At 57.5% G+C, this 17,486-nt stretch overlaps 1 protein-coding gene and 1 long non-coding RNA gene across 7 annotated transcripts; both read left to right on the top strand.

Annotated features, from left to right (window-relative positions):
• The first annotated feature begins 3,770 nt into the window (after positions 1-3,770).
• Positions 3,771-10,304, top strand: LOC119544926. Its single transcript, XR_005218963.1, has 3 exons — positions 3,771-3,782; positions 3,968-4,062; positions 7,183-10,304. It is a non-coding gene; the product is annotated as an uncharacterized LOC119544926 (long non-coding RNA).
• Positions 10,305-13,507: 3,203 nt separating this feature from the next.
• Positions 13,508-15,977, top strand: LOC119544925 (probable E3 ubiquitin-protein ligase RNF144A-A). Of its 6 annotated transcripts, none has more exons than XM_037850495.1 (5): positions 13,508-13,733; positions 14,235-14,364; positions 14,774-14,871; positions 14,973-15,185; positions 15,360-15,977. In XM_037850495.1, the coding sequence occupies exons 2-5, from the start codon at positions 14,295-14,297 to the stop codon at positions 15,816-15,818; spliced, it is 840 nt and encodes a 279-aa protein (XP_037706423.1). In that variant the 5' UTR covers positions 13,508-13,733; positions 14,235-14,294; the 3' UTR covers positions 15,819-15,977. The 6 variants fall into 6 exon arrangements, with proteins under 6 accessions (XP_037706423.1, XP_037706426.1, XP_037706425.1 ...); XM_037850498.1 differs by having other exon boundaries at positions 13,508-13,760; XM_037850497.1 differs by having other exon boundaries at positions 13,508-13,904; positions 14,258-14,364.
• Positions 15,978-17,486: the final 1,509 nt, after the last annotated feature.

The following is a 17,486-nucleotide window of genomic DNA, read 5'->3' as shown; positions in this document are numbered from 1 at the left end:
AGACACAGAGGGACACATGCAGGGACACACAGGGACACACGGGGACACACGCAGGGACACACAGGGACACACGCAGGGACACACACACACACACACACACACACACACACACACACACACCGAGCATTTCTCGGGAGCCTGGGGGGAGCCTGGAATTTCCCAGGGCCCAGGGCAGGGATTTGCCCTGGGAAAGGAAACTGAAAGGGAATGTCTGAGACAGGAAGGGCCCTGCCCCCCTGCACCCCCACTTCCGGCTCAGCCGCCCCACCCGGGCCAGAGCCCAGAGGCAGCGGCTCCCTGCCCCAGAGCAGCCAAGCACCCGGCGGCCCCGTGTGGCTGTCCGTCTGTCCGTCCGGCGGTCACAGGGGAAGATGGTCTACCAGGTGGTGGTGCACGGCTTCCGGAGCCGGGACGTGGTGGTGGACGTGGCCGCCTCGGAGGAGATGTTCAAGCAGACGAAGGTCAGCCAGCTCATGGTGCTGGTGGCCCGGAAGGTGCTCAAGTCAGGTGAGCAGGGAGGGGCCGAGGGTGCAGGGAGCGTCCTGGGTCCACATCCAGGGCTTCCGGACGGCCTGAAGCCTCTGGGGAGCTGGGGGTCCTCTTCCTGGGGGTTCCTCCTTCCTGGGAGTCCTCCTTCCTGGGGGTCCCGCTTCCTGGGGTCCTCTTCCTGGGGGTCCTCTTCCTGGGGGTCCTCCTTCCTGGGGGTCCTCTTCCTGGGGGTCCTCCTTCCTGGGGGTTCCTCCTTCCTGGGGGTCCTCTTCCTGGGGGTCCTCCTTCCTGCGAGCCCTCGATCTGGGGTCCATGGCCAGGTGGGGCTCGCTCTCGGCCAGAGGCTGCTTTCCTGGTCTGAATCCCCCTGAGACCCTGTGTCCCCCTTTCCGGAGTCTCCCCCCTCCTGCTTCTCTCCTCCGTCTCCCTGTGCCCCCAAAGGCGAGTGGGACGTGGCTGGGCCCCTGCAGTGTCGGGTGCAGGCTGCGGGGGGCGCTGCACTCAGGCTGACCAACGCTCCAAGGAGGTGCTGGGCGGCCCCGACCCTCAACTCTCTTGGGGAAGATGCTGTGCCCCCTTCCCTCCTGCAGCCGGAAGCCCCCCATCCCCTTCGTCCAGAGACCAAAACCCAGGCTGACCCTCACCCCATCATCTGGGGACCGAGACCAGGCTGTCACCCCCACCCCAAGGTCCAGGGACCTGGACGTGGCTGACCCTCGTCCCTCCCACCACAGAGTCAAAGGACTTCACGCTGATGTTTGCCAGCCAACTTCTGGAGGAGAAAAACACCCTCGAGTTCTATCAGATCAGGAACAAGTCCACCCTCCTCATGGTGGTGCAGCTGCCCGGCGGGCACTGAGCATGACGTGGGCTTCGGGACCATGAGGGGGACACGGGTACCCCCTCCAGGAGGGGTCGTCTGCCCTCTGAGGGCTGGCCAGGCCCACCTCCTGGGTGTGCCTCGGTGGGCCCAGCTGGGGACTGGGGCAATAAATGGTCCTTGGTCACAGCTTGGCTGTGCCTTGTTGTCTGGGGTGGGGTCCCTGACCTGGTATGGGGGGCACCAGCATGGGATGCTCCACTGGTGGAGGGCACCCCGGGAGTGCAGGTCCACAGGGCCGTGGGCCCCCCAGTACAGCCGGGATGGGGCCTCGCCCCAGCCCCCTGCTATCTGGACAGGCTCCCCAGGGCTCTCCGGGGCTCCCCAGGGCTCTCTGGGGCTCTCGGGGGCTCTCCAGGGCCCAAGTCCAGTGGGCACAGCCTCCTGCCCTCAGGCTGCTCCGCTCAGATGTTTGGTGCTGAGGCCCATCCTGGCCCCTAGTGCCCCACCCCGGTGCCTGCCCTTCCAGCTCTGGGGCCCCCGTCTTCCCTGAAAAGGTCCCAGGTTCCCTCCAACTCCAGCTCCCCCACAGCGTCATCCTGTGGGAAGGCAGCCCCCAGACCCGCGGCTACCCCATCCTCTGAGGCCCCCTTGGGGCTTCAGTGAGGAGGGGGAAGGTCCCCAGGGGAGTGGCGCAGCACCCCAGGATCCCCCAAAGCCCTGAGCTGGCCCCATCCAGGGCCCTGGGTCTGTGGACGGCATCACCTCGGGGGCCCATCGTCCTGTTAGCCTCGGTCCCCAGCTCAGGGCAGAGGACCACACCGTTGGTGGGCACTGTGGCCCTGGAACCCCACTGGCCCCTTCTCAAGGGCTGACACCTGCACCCAGAGGTCCACCTTCAGGCAGGAGGGCACAGCAGCTCTGCAGTTGTGGGGTCCCCCTTCCCTGGTAAACTTGGGGGACATGGAAAGACCTCAAGTCAATCTGTGGGTCCCGGGCTGGTGGTGAGGCGGGTTCTCAGGCACCTTAGGGGCCGGTGGGGGTGGCCCTCCCTGGTGCCCAAGGGGGTGGGCTCTGAGGAGGCACCGGGACCCTTCCCTGCCCCCGAGGGTGCTGTGTGCAGGGTGGGCTCCCAGCACACTTCCGACTATTGTCCCCTCCGTGGCGGGGTCAGGAGCTTTCGGAGGAAACCGGACGCACGTCTGCTTCCTTCGGGGCCTGCGCCCGCCCTGCAGCCCCCGCTGCGCCCTCTGCTTGGCTCTGGGTGAAGTGTCCTCCTCCGAGGCTGGTCACCGCCAAGAAGACACATTCTTCACTGAGGCTCTGACCTGTGGTGGGGCGGCCTCTGGGGAGTGAGCAGGTGGTTGTGCCCCCCCAGGAGGACATCTGGGGTCCCAGGAGGGGGCGGAACCTCAGGGGGTGCACGGCCCAGGGGCGGTGGGGAGGGTCCACTGGAGGATGACCCCCTGGCCGGCTCCCAGTGCAGTCACCCAGGGCTGCTTCCAGGCCTGACACCCCTTGACACCCCATCAGACCCCGTGGGGTCGGCCGGGGCCACTGGGCTCTGACCCCTGCCCGCCCCTGGGGGTCACGAACCTCCAACTCCAGGGAAGGCGGGGAGAAGCCCAGGGACCCCATCTCCCTTGGGGTGATCACCGGTGGTGGGAGGAGGCACAGTGGAGGGTTCTGTTGGGGGGTCGAACGTGGGTGGGTGGGTGTAGTCGGCCGTGCAGGGAGGGGTTGGAGGGGTGTGGGTGCCGTTCGGGCTGTGGGCGTCTGTCCTGGCTGGGAGGGCCCGTGGGGGTCACTGGGCAGGGCTGGGACAGCAGTGGGGTCTCTCTCGGGGTCCAGGATGATAGGCAGCAGCCGGTGGCTCCTGCAGCTGATTCCAGGGCTCCCCACCCCCACCTTCCCGGATGGCTGAGGGGTTGGCGGGGGGAGCACAGACAGGCACCTGGGGGTGTTCCTTGTTTACAGGGAGATTGAAAGGGCAAAGCTGAACCAGAGACAAGCTCGGGGGATTTCCAGAACGCAGGGCTGGGGTTTCCATTCCTTCAGTCCCTGGGACCAAGACTGACCCTGGCCCTGCAGTGAGAGGCGGAGCCTGGGGAGGCCCCTGCACAGCCCCCTCCCCGACCCCACACCCGGGTCCGACACGTCCCAGCCGGCCTCGCCCTTCCTGATGGGGGTGGGGGGGGGACTAGGCTGGGTGGCAGCGGGCTGACCCCCCATGGACACGTGTCCTCCCGACCCTGGACGCCAAGCCACGGCCCCAAGCACAGCACTGACCCCTGGGCTCAGAGGGAGGCCTGGCCTGGTCACTGGGTGTCCCGCTGGCCCCAATTGGCCCCAGGCAGAGCTGTGACCCCTAAGTCCCCTCCCTCGTGCCCCGCTTTGTAGAGATGGCCTTGCCCAGTGGCCACGGCCTCCTTCTCCAGGACCCTCCAGGACACGGTCTGCAGCGGCCCACAGGGTGGGCACCTCTGGGCCTGGGACTGAGACCCCTGAGTCATCGTGAGGGCAGGGGGGTCTCTGGGGAGCTCCCATTGGGCATGGGTCGCTGCGAGCAGGCCCACATGCTCTGGCGCCTGGGGACCCTCCCACGCTCTAGGCCTGAGTTTCCCCAACTCTAAAATGAGGTTCTCACACCACACCCAGGAAGGGCTGGACCAGGCCGAGGTTTCCGGGGACGTCAATGTTAATTGGCGCTTAGTGTTTCGTGCAGCGTCGTTTTCGGGGCTCACAATGAGCAGGTAGGTATCACCTCCTCCCCCGGGGAGCCGAGTCACACTGGTTGACTTCCACCCCAGTGCACACCGAGGCCTCTGGGAACCAGGAAGGGAGGCTCAGTCGGTCTCTGCATCCTCTCCCACATCCCCCTGGCCGTCCACCAGGCTGGAGCCCTCCCTCCAAGGTCCCTGCTTCATCACTACCCTCACCCCCTGGCCTGCCTGGGTCCCAGCGGGCCCTTCTCCTGGCCTGGGAAAGAGCCTTCTAGAACAAGGATCCAGCTCCCACAGAGTGTCCTTCCTGCCACCCCCACCCTCCCAGAGACAGGGCCCGTGGCCTGGTGGGAGGGCCACCTGTCCCCAGGGGCCATTCGCTCCAGTCCTGGCTGCTGGGCTGGGCACCGTCCTGAGCCCTGGACCCTTTCCGGGAGGCAGGGGGAGATTCGTATCCAGCTACCCCAGGTGAGGACACAGCTTTTCCCCCAGCTCAGGACCCCCAACACCGCCTTGTCTCAGGCTCTCCTGCCCCCCACTGCTGGGTGTCCTGGAGCTGCTGCTGGCTCCACCCAGATCAGGGAGTGATGCCCCTCTCAGCGGCCCCAGTGCAGGCCCCAGCTGGAGACCACCTCGCCCCACCTGCCTGGCTCCCCGGAAGTCCCCCCTTTAAAAGCCCTTTCCACGCCAGGGCAGGGGGTGGGCCCCACATCCCTCCTGCCCCAGAGCACCAGGGGGCCACCCCCTCCCGTGTCTGGACCAATTTCCCCACAGGTATCTAAGGGTGCCCCCTCCCTAGCGCTAAGGGGTACAGGGATGGAGAGGGCCAGACACAGGACAAAGCATGGAGTGGGCTGGTGGGAGGGGATGGACAGACTCCCTCAACCCTCCCTCAATCCCACCCACAGCCCACCCAGAGAGGAGGGTTACCCAGGAGATACCCAAGGGGAGGGGCAGGAAGAAGTTCCACCATGCCTGGGGTCTGTGGAGGGGGGAGGAGGAGTCACGTGACCCCAGCCCCACAAAGGGCCCCGACTGATCATCCTATGTAGGGAGATGCCCCCAGCTTGTGCGGGGTGGCCATGCTGCTCCTTGACCTGGGGCATTCCTTGGGGGTGGGGCTCCCCGAGACTGACTATGCCCAGGCACAACACCCTGGGGGGCATCTGGGGGCAGCCTGTTCTCTGCTAACTGAGGGAGGGGCTCCCCCAGGTCGGGCTTCTCCCTATTTCTCACCCCTAGGTTGTGGGTGAGGTCTCTGAGGGTCCCTTAGAACCTCTGCAGCTCTCTAACGGGGCTGGGAGTCCCCACGCCACCACACCAGAGGGTCCCCAAAAGATAAACACCCTTTAGCCTCACCCTTTAGACCAGAGACACATGAGCACAGCTGCAGACTCTGCAACCAGCTGGCAAGTCCCCCAAACACAGGAGCCCGTCCCTCCCTCCGCTCTCCCCAGGCTCTGCAGGTGCAATCAGCCAGGGACCACCACCCCTGTTGGCCAGGGGCCTGTAGCCCCCTCCCTGCCCCAGGCAGACCAAGCAGCTGGCAGGACCCCCAGGGGCAGTGAGGGGCCCGGCCTGGCAGTGGCCCCCCAGGCTGGCACCTGCAGGGTTGGGGGCCTCTGTCATGGGTTTGTTTCTTTACATTTCAAGCTAGTGATCACCTCTAGAAAAGGTCTGAACCTCATCTGCTCGCAATTCAGTTAAGTTTGCGCTTCAAAGAATCTCCCACTCAAATAAATATTGCATAGACAGTAATTTCAAAGGAAAGAGCACTCAAGACAAGAACTAGAGTTGTACATGTATTTACTAAAGGAGCACTTAAGGTAGAAGGAACAGGTTTACAAAGCGAATGTAAATGAATACACGACCAAGCCCATGAACTCTAGTCTCTCCAGTTGCTGCAGAATCTGAGAAGAGAGTTTTTGAAATTTTCTGGGTTTTTACCTACAACTTCAATCTTAATCATTTGTATCACACTTCTTTTTTTATGTTTAGCAAATGATAAAGCCTTAGTTCAACCTCATCAAAAAGCAAGTGTCCCATAGTTCATACTAAAACTTAAGTGAACTAAGATAAGAGTTGTGTATTTCTGGATTGACCGTTAGTCATAAATAAAAACTTTCCATCATTTTAGCCAGCATGTAATTGGTTAAGAATGTATTCACAGTCTTGGAACTATGACTCATATAAAGAGCAGGACGGTCTTTCGTTGTCTGTGTTGACAACATTGGGAAGTTCTTGTTATTTTTACGGTTTCCCAGCCTTCCTCAGTCTATGCATCGTTCCTTCTCCTCTCCCTGTGTTTTTGGGCCAGCTCTGTCTCCCTCTCAGTTATAACTGGGTCAGTCTCTGATATAGGACTTGTGGGGTACGAGTCATGTGATCCAGTTATTATACTGAGGCCTTTCCGTGTCTCATTCTTAGGGAATAATATTTGGAATCCTTAGGCAAATGTTCAGATAAATATGCCTCAGTATCTGAGGGGATGACCAGTTCTTTCCCATCAGAATAAAAAAGATCTGGTGGTTTATGAGGGCAGCAAGTGACGCATCAGTGTCTTCATTCGCAGGTTCCTCACTACAGGAACTTTCCTGTAACACCGTCTCCCGCTGCTTATTTTCCATTTTTCTATACAACTCATTCCGTCTTTTACCTGATGGAAATGTGGATCTCCCAATTCTCCTGTACACATTCCATGAGGGCCTGCTGACACTGCTCTCTGAAATTCTGCCTTTTAGATACTCACTAAATCATGGTTACGATGCAATCGGTTGGGATCAGTGGCCCGCTTATTTAAGGCACCAGCTACTTCATCCACAGTTTCTGGTCACATTGCTCCTCTGCCAGGATTAAAGTTTAAAGGATATTTACAGTATTCTGTAACAGTTTATCTAGCTCGGGGTGATCAAAATTTAAATACCTTATCATTGCTCTATTTACTTTTCTCGGGGGATCCCAAAGCCCACCATTACAATATATAGCAAAGCATTGTTTAGGATCAGATTTAGGCTGGAACTTACCTCCACCGAGTGGCACATTCACAACAGAGAAAAACCAGAGTCCCACGTGGGGACACAGTTACCGTCGCATTCCCAGTCCCGGAGCGCTGAAGGCCGTGGAGACGGACATCCCTGAGTCTCTTCCCAGGTGATGGACGGGGGACCTCCTGTCGAGTCGCGTGAGTGCTCTGGCGGATCAGGATGCTCGGTCGGTGTGGACCCGGCTCGGTGGTGGGAACGGAGCTGCCGCCGGGACGCAGGGACTCAGGCTCAGCTGCCAGTCGTGCTTGCCTGTGAACTGCACACGGTGTGTCCCCACGCCTCCTGGATGCTCAGTTCTTCATTAGGTTCCTTGAGCGAGGTCTCATGGAAATGCTGTAGGACACTGGGGTTTCCGTGGCCCTCTCCTTGCTCCCTCGTTGTTCCTTTTTCTTTCGAGAAGCACGAAGCTATGACAAGATCCTGAAGCTCAACAGAAGACTGCTATTGCCGTAGCGGCTGTGGCGGCAGTGGGCCAAGTCTTTGCCTGCTTCTCCGGGCTGTCCGATCCCCTCTGGAGCACCTCCTGCAGGCCAGTCCAGCACGAGAAGATCAGCTGTTCCATCTGCTATTTGTTCTCCCGTGCCAAACCGTGTGTCAGTGACCTGACTTCAATCTCCGTCAGTTTAGCTAAGACCCCAACAGGATGTGGTGAGCTCACTCGTATCCTCGGAACTTGAAAATTACCCAAAACTACTGTTAGCCCTTCTGGTGGGGTTTCTTTATCTCCCTCCCAAAGCATCTTACTGCATCATTAACAGTGATAACGGAGGATTGAAACTGAGGTATATGACAGTCTATGGCATCAGACATAATTATATAACTCCCATCCTTCAAGGAAAGGAATTCTAGATAAGGTGATGAGACTGTCCAGTTTGGGGACATTCCCTTCCTGTTTTGTTGCCACCAGGTTGATGCATTATGACTTCCTCACAAATCAAATAGTCTCTCTCTTCACATTCCCTTGGCTCAAGATAACATTATTAGTACATTCTTGACTTATATATGCGTAAGGTTGATGTACTTTTATTAGCGGTAGGTAAGACCCTGTTCTTAGCAGATGTCAAATATTCATTACTTGCCAATTGGTATACAATATTTTTCTGGGTAAAATTATTTCATAATAAATCCTTATTTCCCCAAATTTTAATTTTGAATGTATAAGTTATTTTAATATTATGTATAGTACTGTGGACTTTTTTTTGCATATGATGTTGAACGATAGTTATTCCTTTTTCAATTCAAGTTCCGTTTAGCCTCTTCCAGTCTACTCTTCCTCCTAGAGAGTAATCTAAAGTTGGGTATGTAGGATTGTATTAATATTGCTGTAGCCATGTCATCTATATGTTGAGTCTATTCTGTGGTAGTTTTCATAAGGGTCACCATGTGGTTTTTTAACACGTGTGACCCATCGGTCAGCAGATGGTCATTTAGATCCGAGACCTTGGATAGCGTTGCTATGGGATTAGCCATCGTAAGACCTATTTTTTGTAACCTTTGAATATTAATTAAGGTCTCTTTGCTGCTTTTCTATGGGACAATGAAGTGCTATCCCATGCTTATCTTCAATTTGTGTTTTTGCTATATTAAGCTGTTCTATTTATCCCCATATCTCGTCTTCAGTTAGTAATTCTTTAATGTTAATATTATGTCTTGTATTCAAGTTGTAAAAAGTTTATTCAATGAATCAGCAATATCCTCTACATTTTTTTTTTTGCTTTTGCTATGCACTTTAGTTATAATGAATATATTTCACATTTTGTTTCCATTATTTTCTTTTCTTCTCTACATATTGGGGCTGGAAACATTCTTGAATAAGGTGTTTGACCCGAGTCATGCTGAATTTCAGAAGCAGTCCGTTGTGGATAATAAAGACAAAATTCCCTAGCAGAGGATTTAGACTCATATTGACATTTAACTTCCTCCTCTTGTATATCATTTGAATCAGGGAACTGTCTCCAAAATTGACAAGCATAAGGATAAGTATTTTTAGTTTTGGTGATTTAACATCCTCAGGCAATATCGTTCTTATATTCTTTTGAAAATTTTCACAGACTCCTTCCCACAGTGAATAAGTGGTACAGATAGAGTTCAAAAAATACATTAATCCTGGATGATTTCAAAATTGTGCAATAGTAAGGGTTTTAACCAATTATTTTGTACATTTTTTATTAGAATTATTCCTTTATTTCTGTTCTGGACATGAGGAAAATCCTTTAACTGACCAGTTGTATTTTTCTCGATCATAATAAATAGTTTTTTATTTATCATCTGTTCTTAGTTGTAATTTTGGCTTCTTGCCACCATTCATCATACATGTTTGTAGAAGAAAATGTGGCTTGTTTATATGTAGCATTACCTCCAGGTTTGCTAAATGCTCCAGTTTGTGCATAATTCTGATCAGCAATGGTCCAGTTTCTTGGTTTCATTATCTATGGTTAGATATAATATTTCCAAACACTAAGGATTATAGTGTCAGGGATGCCACTATACCATGACTGAGGAACGAGGAAATGGTCTTGAATAATTTCAGGACAGGGTCAAGTTCTAACTGAACCATAATGCACCAGGTAACAAAGTCCAAATTCTTGGCAACAACTTTTCTGTTGATATTGTTCTTGAGTGTGTGGTTGTTCTAAAGGTACATCAAAAGTAAGAGGATTTCTTGTAATTGATCAAACACTTCATTAATTAATTGTGTTAAGATCTTTTGTCCCTGGGCGGTATATATTTGACTTTCTTGAGCGAGATTTCATGAAACTATCAAAATTACTTGTGAAATACACAATGTACGTTCCTTGTGAACAATGGGTTTCGGGAAATGTTCCCAAAACCCACCTTGTGGAACACCATGTTTGTCTAGTGGACAGAGTTCACTGTTGGATGCACGGTTCACTTCTCATGATCATATTGTGGAAGAGCAATAAGGGTGGCGGTTACAAGGGTAGCACTTGTTAGACTCCAAGAAATAATTGGCCCAGGATGATGAATTACATTTTTCCAATGTAAACTAAAGATTGCTGAAAGTGTAAAACCCATAACAATCCCATAATAATTAATCCAAAAGCCAACCAGCACAGAGGCCGAGTGGAGGTAGCACATAACGTATATTAAAAGTATTTCAGTCTCATATGTGTAGTAGGTTTCAAGATTTTTTTCAACTGCCCATCCTGGGTCTGCCGTATTAATATTAGGGTGTTTTTTTTTTAACCCAAAGCTCCATATCTTTAGCTCTGTTCCACATCCTCCAGTCCTGAACATTGAGGACTGGAGCATACCTCTTCCTGATGGCCAGTAGGCGTCAAGTTATCAACAGTAACTTTCCATCATTGGTAAAGAAGGTCCAAGATTTCGACAGTGTGGTTACCAAAGACAGAAATAATTCAGGTAGGCTTTTTCCATGCAGGACGAAGAGGCCTGTGTCTCTGTACCTCCTCCTGGGCAGATTGGCCAAGAAAGTGTCCAACCAGGAGTGAAGCTTTGTGGTGGTGTGGAAGGAGTTAGCTCTTCTCTAAGTTCCTGTCAAAGAGACAACTCTTCTTCCCGAGACAGATGAGAATTATCTTCATTTGCAAAGGGCAGAGTCTACACCGGACATCCACTTATGAGGTGTCTGGTGAGTGTTAGTAAGGGGTATATTACTGATGGAGAACTGGACAAAAGGAATAAGCGGCTACCACTTCTGAGGCCTTCCATACAACAGTTTAGTCAAGACACACTCTCTCTCACCATTTTCCTTTCCACTACTTTGGGGATGATAAGGGGTACTAAATTCCAACCGTATATCTCTGTCCCGAGCCCACTGGTGTACGTGGCAGAAGTGAATGCAGGTCCTTGATCAGAATGCGGTGTCTTAGGAATTACAGTAGCGATAGGATGCTGAGGGCCTCGGCAGTTGCGTTACCATCTTGGGCCTTGCTGGGAACAACCAAAAACATCCAGTTCCAGGATTAACAGTAACCAGAATATGTTCATAGTCATGAGATCAGGGTAAAGGACCAATATAATCCGTATAAAATTTTTCAAATGGTTTGTCAGGATGATTAATTGTTTTTGGGAGGAGTGGGAACTCGAGAGGAAGCATGAGTTATGTGGCACTCCTCACAGTTGGCTATGACAGATTTCAGTGTTTTAATCATATTAGGCCATCAATATTTATTTCTTAGTTTAATTAAGGTGGTTTCCTATCATCCATGAATTGTCCCAAACATATGGTGGGCCTTTTGGGCTGGTTTTCCTCTCTCCATTACTGGAGGAATAATGCTTTCTCCCCATCTCGTACAACAAAAAATTGTTATCTTTTCAGATTATGTATATTTAAGAGGGTGCCCCATGGGTTAGGACTCTTAGGGCCCAACACCTGTTCCAGCTCCTTGTCGAGGCCTGGTATTGCATTCTCCATCCCCGTCATGGAGCTACTTTGTGCAGCCAACTGATCTGCCAGTGAACTCCCATCGGTGTGAAAGGAAAGGCCTTGTTTTTGATGCCTGGCTCACGTATCACCTGGATACTGGGCTTCTTTTGCTTACACTCAGCAATTGTTTTCCATCTGATATACGCTGCAGGGGTTTCTTCGTGTTCTTAAGGAAACCACTGGATATCCAGTTATCCAAGTCGTCGTTAAAACTCTTGGGTAGATGCGTACACTCTGTGACCATCATAGCAGGTCCTTCATCTCTCCTGGCTTCTTTTATAGAAAACTAGAGCACTTACTTCAGCATATTGTGCAGCGTGATCCCCTAGGGGAATTTCCACTGTTTTATAATAAAAATATTAGTGTCAAACTTACTCTTAATATTCTTATGTCAGAAGAGTCTTTTTTTCTGGGGAACTGGAGATTTTCTTGCAGAGCCGTCAGTATAACGTACAGTGTGGGCCGAGTGTGGGGAGGCGGAGGAGATAATCCACCCGTCCAGGATGGAGGTTTCCAAGCTGATGTTTTTCTCTCCTTTGATTCAGCGTTTGTGGGGTCCTACCCCAGTCTTCACCTCTTCAGCGGTCTGAACAAGGGAGAATTGTCCTTTTCTTTCTCGGGGAATCTCTGGGAGAGGTTTTCAGTAGCTGTTACGTCACCATGTTGATGATGTCACTCGGGTCAATTTTGCTGCCCATCCTCTTATGAGTACAATTTATACAAACCTGTGGGCTGAAACGGTCACATCTATGTCTACGTGCAGACACCTCTGTAGAACTCTCAGGTAAACTGAGCCGGCCCCCACCGCTGCCCCTGCCGTTGGGTTTCTTGATCCCCCTCCAGGGCACAGCCCTGGGACCCACCGTCACAGGAGGAGACTGACACAGGCCAGCCGGGCTCCTGCGTTGCTGGGACGGCCCCGACGAGCCAGCCCCAGGCTCTGCCCTCCCCCTCTCCTGCCTGGAGAGGCCCCGTCTGTGGGTCTGGGGTCCCCTCGGGAGAGCTCTTCCCCCAGGGGTGGAGCAGGGGCAGCAGCACACACGCCGAGCACTGGACTCAGTGTGACCTGACGCTCAGCCACCCCTCCAGGGTCTGTTCTGACGACCCCCTCTTCACCCCGTGGGTGCAGGAGTGACCCCCAAACTAGTGGCATGAGATGGCCGAACACACGAGCCTCAGCCTGGTCGGGTGAGAGGAGCAGCCGTGTCTTGGTCCGGGCTCCCCTGGCCCCACAGGAGGACACTGCAGGCCGCGCAGGCCCCCGGGACTGCCTCGGGAGCAGAGGAGGGAGCAGGGCCTCGGGAGGGGCTGAGTGGTTGCAAGAGGGGGGCTGCCGCAGGGTTCCACGGGGGCACGGGGAGGCCAGTCTATAACCCTGGGGGGCTGGCAAGGAAACGGGGCCCCCCTAGGCTGAGGACAGGTGTGGGCAGCTGCCTTCAACACTCTATGGCTCCACTAGGCCTTCCCGGGAGCCTGACACCTGCCAGGCCCACCTGCCCTGTGCACCCACGATGTGAGCCCAGGGCCCACCCCACACAGACAGCGTGGGTGAGGGGCCCACCATCTTCTGCCCCCACTAGGGACCTGGGGCTCACAGGGCTTGAATAACTCCCAAGGCTATTACCTTGGGGTGTGGGGTGCCAGCTGTGGGCACAGTGTCCCTACCGGGTGCAGCCCCTCTGGTCCCCGGGCTCAGAGGCCCAGCTCCGGGTGTCTCTGCAGGCTCCGGACCCCTTCAGAGCCCTGACCAGAGCCAGGGCAGCTCCCAGGGTTGGAGGGTGGTGCCTCCTACGTGGGGTGAGGGGACTGAGTCCTGGGGTGCGGCCAGAGTGTCCAAGGAACAAAGAGCAGAGTCCGGGGAGAGCCGGCTGAGGGGGTTGGGAGTGGGGTGGTGGGGGGGAGTCCTGCCAGCACTGCCGGGTGGAGAGGTGGGGACGGGGAAGGGGCCACCCTGGGTCCCGCCCTCAGGGCCTCAGAGAGGAGGGGATGGGAGGGGCGCCTTGCGGGACCAGTTTCGGTTTTGCTTCTCTTCCTTGGAACATTTCTGAGAACTGCCTGCCCCTGGGGCCAATGCAAGACCTGGGTGGGGAGGGGAGGCCCCGCCGGCCCCTGCGGCCCCCACTGGCACCCTCTGCAGCAAACAGCCGCACCCTTGAGGGGTCTCCCGGGGAAGCCTGAGGGAGGCGCCCAGGCCTGCCCCCGCACCCAAATCCAGCCCCGGAGGAGGACACCCTGCGGGAAGCCTGGTGCTGACCGGCCCCTGCGCGCCCAAGGTCCCGGGTGGGGGTGGTGCTGCCGGGGGGGCGCCCCCTTCCCAGCCGCGGAGCACCCCATCCTGGACCATTCTGCAGGAGGGGACACAGAACCTTGGGGAGTGGGGCCTTGCCGGGGCCGCCAGCAGCGACAGGGGCGCCCAGGTGCAAGGACGCTGCAGGGGGACCCCCTTCAGAGCCGGCAGGGCATGGACGGGGCTGGGGCTGCAGGACCCCTGCTCCGCTGCGCGCCCTCTCGGCCTCGGTGGGCCCCCGGGCAGAGAGCGGAGGGTCGGGACAGGCTGCAGGGACAGGACCCCAGGGCTAAGGGGCGCAAAGGGAGGGTGCCCTGGGGAGCGGGGTCCCCACCCCCACTCAGCCCCTCCCTGCTCTCTGCAAAGCTGACCCCACGGACCCTAGGGCGCGGGGGCGGGGCTGAAGGGCGCGGGGGCGGGGCCCTCGGTGGGGTGGAAACCCCCTACCTGCCGCCCTCAGCTCCCCAGCCCTGGGCCCTGCAGGAAGGAGGGCTGAGGCCAGGGGACAGGTGGCCCCACCATGAGCCTCACTAAGACAGAGGACTCCGAGCCGCCGCTCAGGTTCGTGAACAGCAGAGACGAGATCACAGGTGAGGCCTGGGCCCTGGAGGGAGGGCAGAGCGCTAGGGCCTTTCTGGAACCTGGAACTCGGCACCTGAGGAGGCCCGAGCCCCCTGCGGTTCACAGACAGGGAACCGAGTCCCTGGGGTGGGAGGACGGGCTGCTGAGAGGTCCTGGCCGTCACAGGTGATCCCAGGTGGGCGAAGGGCAGCTCCGTCCCCTATCCTGGGGTGACGGCCCGGCCTGGAGGCCTCTCCCCATGCCCCTCGGGCCCTGTTTTAGGCTCAAGGGGGAGTGGGAGACACAGGCGGGTGTGGCTCTGTGCCCCGCGGAAGCCCCCAGGGACCCCGTGTCTCACGTTGAGCCCAGAGACCCAGCGCAGCCGCCCGTGGGCACCAGGTCCCAGCCCCCACGCCTGACCAGGCCCTTGACCCACAGGGGACGAGTATGACGGAACCCAGAGGGTGCAGATGAGCTGCGGGCACGGCGTGGACCCCGGCAGTCTGACGGCCTGGTGCCGCAGCCTCATCGACCAGGTAGGAGGGCGGGGCGGGCAGGTGGGGCGGGTGGGGGTGGGCTGCGGGGCCAGGGGGACCAGTCAGGGGAGGGGCTGTGACCACGCCCGGCCCCTGGGCAGGACAGAGACCCCCAGACGTGCCCTGTGTCCTGCCGTCCTTCCCAGGGCCACTTCAAGCTCCACTGCCCTGCCGATGTCAACGGGGGCAGGTGTGGGGCCGAGTGGTCCTACCCGGAGGTGCGCCGCTGTGCCCTGCTGGACGACGCAGAGCAGGGAGAGTTTGAGCGGAAACTGGCCCTGACTGCGGCGAGACTCTACTGTGACTTTAAGGAGGTGGGTGAGGGTCTGCCCGGGGGAGGGGCCTCAGGGCCCACAGGGCCCAGGCCACAGGCCACAGGGTGGGACCCCAGCCCTGGAGAAGGCCACAAGCCCCCTCCAGCCCCGAGCCTGCACCTGCCCCCTGAGCCCGGGGCCCCTGCCTGCCCTGAGAGCCGGCCCTCCCCACAGTGCCCGCGCTGCAAGAGCCTGGTGGAGCGCAAGGACCTGAGCCACCTCCGGGTGCTGTGCACGATCTGCTCCGCCTCGCAGGGGAAGACCTACGAGTTCTGCTGGCAGTGCCTGCGGGCCTGGAAGGGGTCGGGCACGCCCTCTGACCACTGCGCCAACCAGGGCTGCACGGACCCCAACCTGCAGGTCCTGGCCACCTGCGTCACCAAGGACCTCCCTGGCAGCGAGATCCGAGGCTGCCCGTCCACCCGGGCCTGCCCCACCTGCGGGCTGCTCATCGAGCACAAGGACAAGTGCAAGTACGTGCTGTGCGCCCGCTGCCACGTGGAGTTCTGCTTCGCCTGCCTGGACGCGGCGTCCACCTGCAAGGCTGCCAAGGGTGGGGCCTGGTACCAGTGGTGCGCCAAGCCCCTGGCCCCACGGCAGACCCGCATCCCCGTGTGGAGCCGCAAGGACTGACCCACGGTGGGGCAGGGGCTGGAGAGGGAGGTGACAAACCGCACTCCTGAGGGTCAGCCGTGGAGTCCGGGGTGGGGGGCCTGGCCATTGTGATGTCCTGACCGCCCACTCCTCTGTGCTACTCCCCTCCTCTGTGCACATGACCGTTTTCGAAACCCAGCTGTGAGAGGAGCTGCTTTCATATCACTGACAGGAGCACACGAGCCCTGCAGGCGCCTTTCTTAAGAGAGCCTGGGGACAGGTGGGAGCAGCACGTTCATGGTGTGGGGTGCACAAGGGTTTGGTAGCTCCTGGCTCTGACAGACGGAAACTGCAGGACAGTAGACCCAGGGCAGAGGAGACTGCCAGCTGCCCAGCTGGTAGATGAGAGGAGGGTGAATGGAAGGAAGGATGGACGGCTGGGTGGACAGGTGGGCACACAGGTATATGCGGGGTTGCCAGTGATGCTGATGGTAGGGAGAAAGACCTGTGGACACACGGACACATGGATCTGTACATAGATGGACACACAGACAGATCTCAGTGTACATGGGTGTGTAGGTTTCCGTGGGGCAGGACTGACCCGCAGACACAGGTCCAGGTAAATGACCTCCCGAGAACCCCAGGCCGGGGCTGGACTGGAACCATCACCTCCTCGAGGCTGGGCGAGGCGGGCACTGCGGGGTCCCTGTTAGGGGCTCTGGCCTCTGACCTCTGGCCCTGGGCTCTGCCCCTCAGAAACCTCCAGGGGCATCTGGGGACTGAGGGCGCGGGGCTGGGCCTGGGGGAAGAGGAAGGTTTGGTGGAGCCCAGAGCTGGGGAGGGCCCGACCCGCCCACTTGCCCAGGTGCGCAGGGTGCAGGTAGAAGGCAGATCCTCGGCCCGGCCCCTCCCCACCTGCCGGCCTCCCGGAGCCACCTGTCCTGCCTGCTCCAGTTAGAATGGCCCAGGGGGCAGGGCCTGCCCCTTCTGGATTAGGGGATGGTTCTGCCCACCTCCCCATGAAAATCACATCCCTGCCATCTCGGGGGCCTGGGTGGGGTCCAGTGTCACAAGCACATCCCTGGGGACCTGGCCCACGCCGGTCCCTCTCGTCTCAGCACAGGGCCCTGCAGTCTGCGTCCCCCTGTGGGGGGGTGGGGGACTGGGAGGGTCTGGGGGCGGCAGCTCAGAGGGGCTCCAGGATACAGCTGCCCCGCCTCCTCTCGGGGGCCTGTGGGACGAGGACCCTCCACCCCTGCCCCCGCCCCGCCCTGGGGTGTCACTTTCCACAAGTCCGACCCCGGCTCCGAAGGCCTCTCCCAAGTGTGCCAGGCCAGGAGGACACAACCGGAGCAAGAGGCTCGGGGCTGGGCTGAGGCCGGGGGCACCCACCCTCCTGCTGGGCCCCGGCCTGCTCTGCCTCCCGCAAGATGCGTGTGAGCATGTGAAGGTGTGTGTGCACACATTGGTGTGTGTGTGCACAAGTGCGCATGTGTATGAATATGTGGGAACGTGAATGGCATGTGTGTGTATTTAATTGTGCATGGTGGTGTGTGGTTGCACTCCTGTTTGTGTTGCACACGCATGTGTGCTCAGACCCCCGGACTGAGGCCAGGGCCGTGGCTCACTCCCTCGGGGCTGTTTGGGGAGGGGGCCGAGCTCACGGGGAACCGTCCTCAGAGGTGTGGCCAGAGCAGAGTGGGACCG

The sequence above is a fragment of the Choloepus didactylus genome, chromosome 9 (genome assembly GCF_015220235.1).
Source record: "Choloepus didactylus isolate mChoDid1 chromosome 9, mChoDid1.pri, whole genome shotgun sequence".
Taxonomy (NCBI): domain Eukaryota; kingdom Metazoa; phylum Chordata; class Mammalia; order Pilosa; family Megalonychidae; genus Choloepus; species Choloepus didactylus.
The sequence above is the reverse complement of the archived record's forward strand: the minus strand, read 5'-3'. Positions and strand labels throughout refer to the sequence as shown.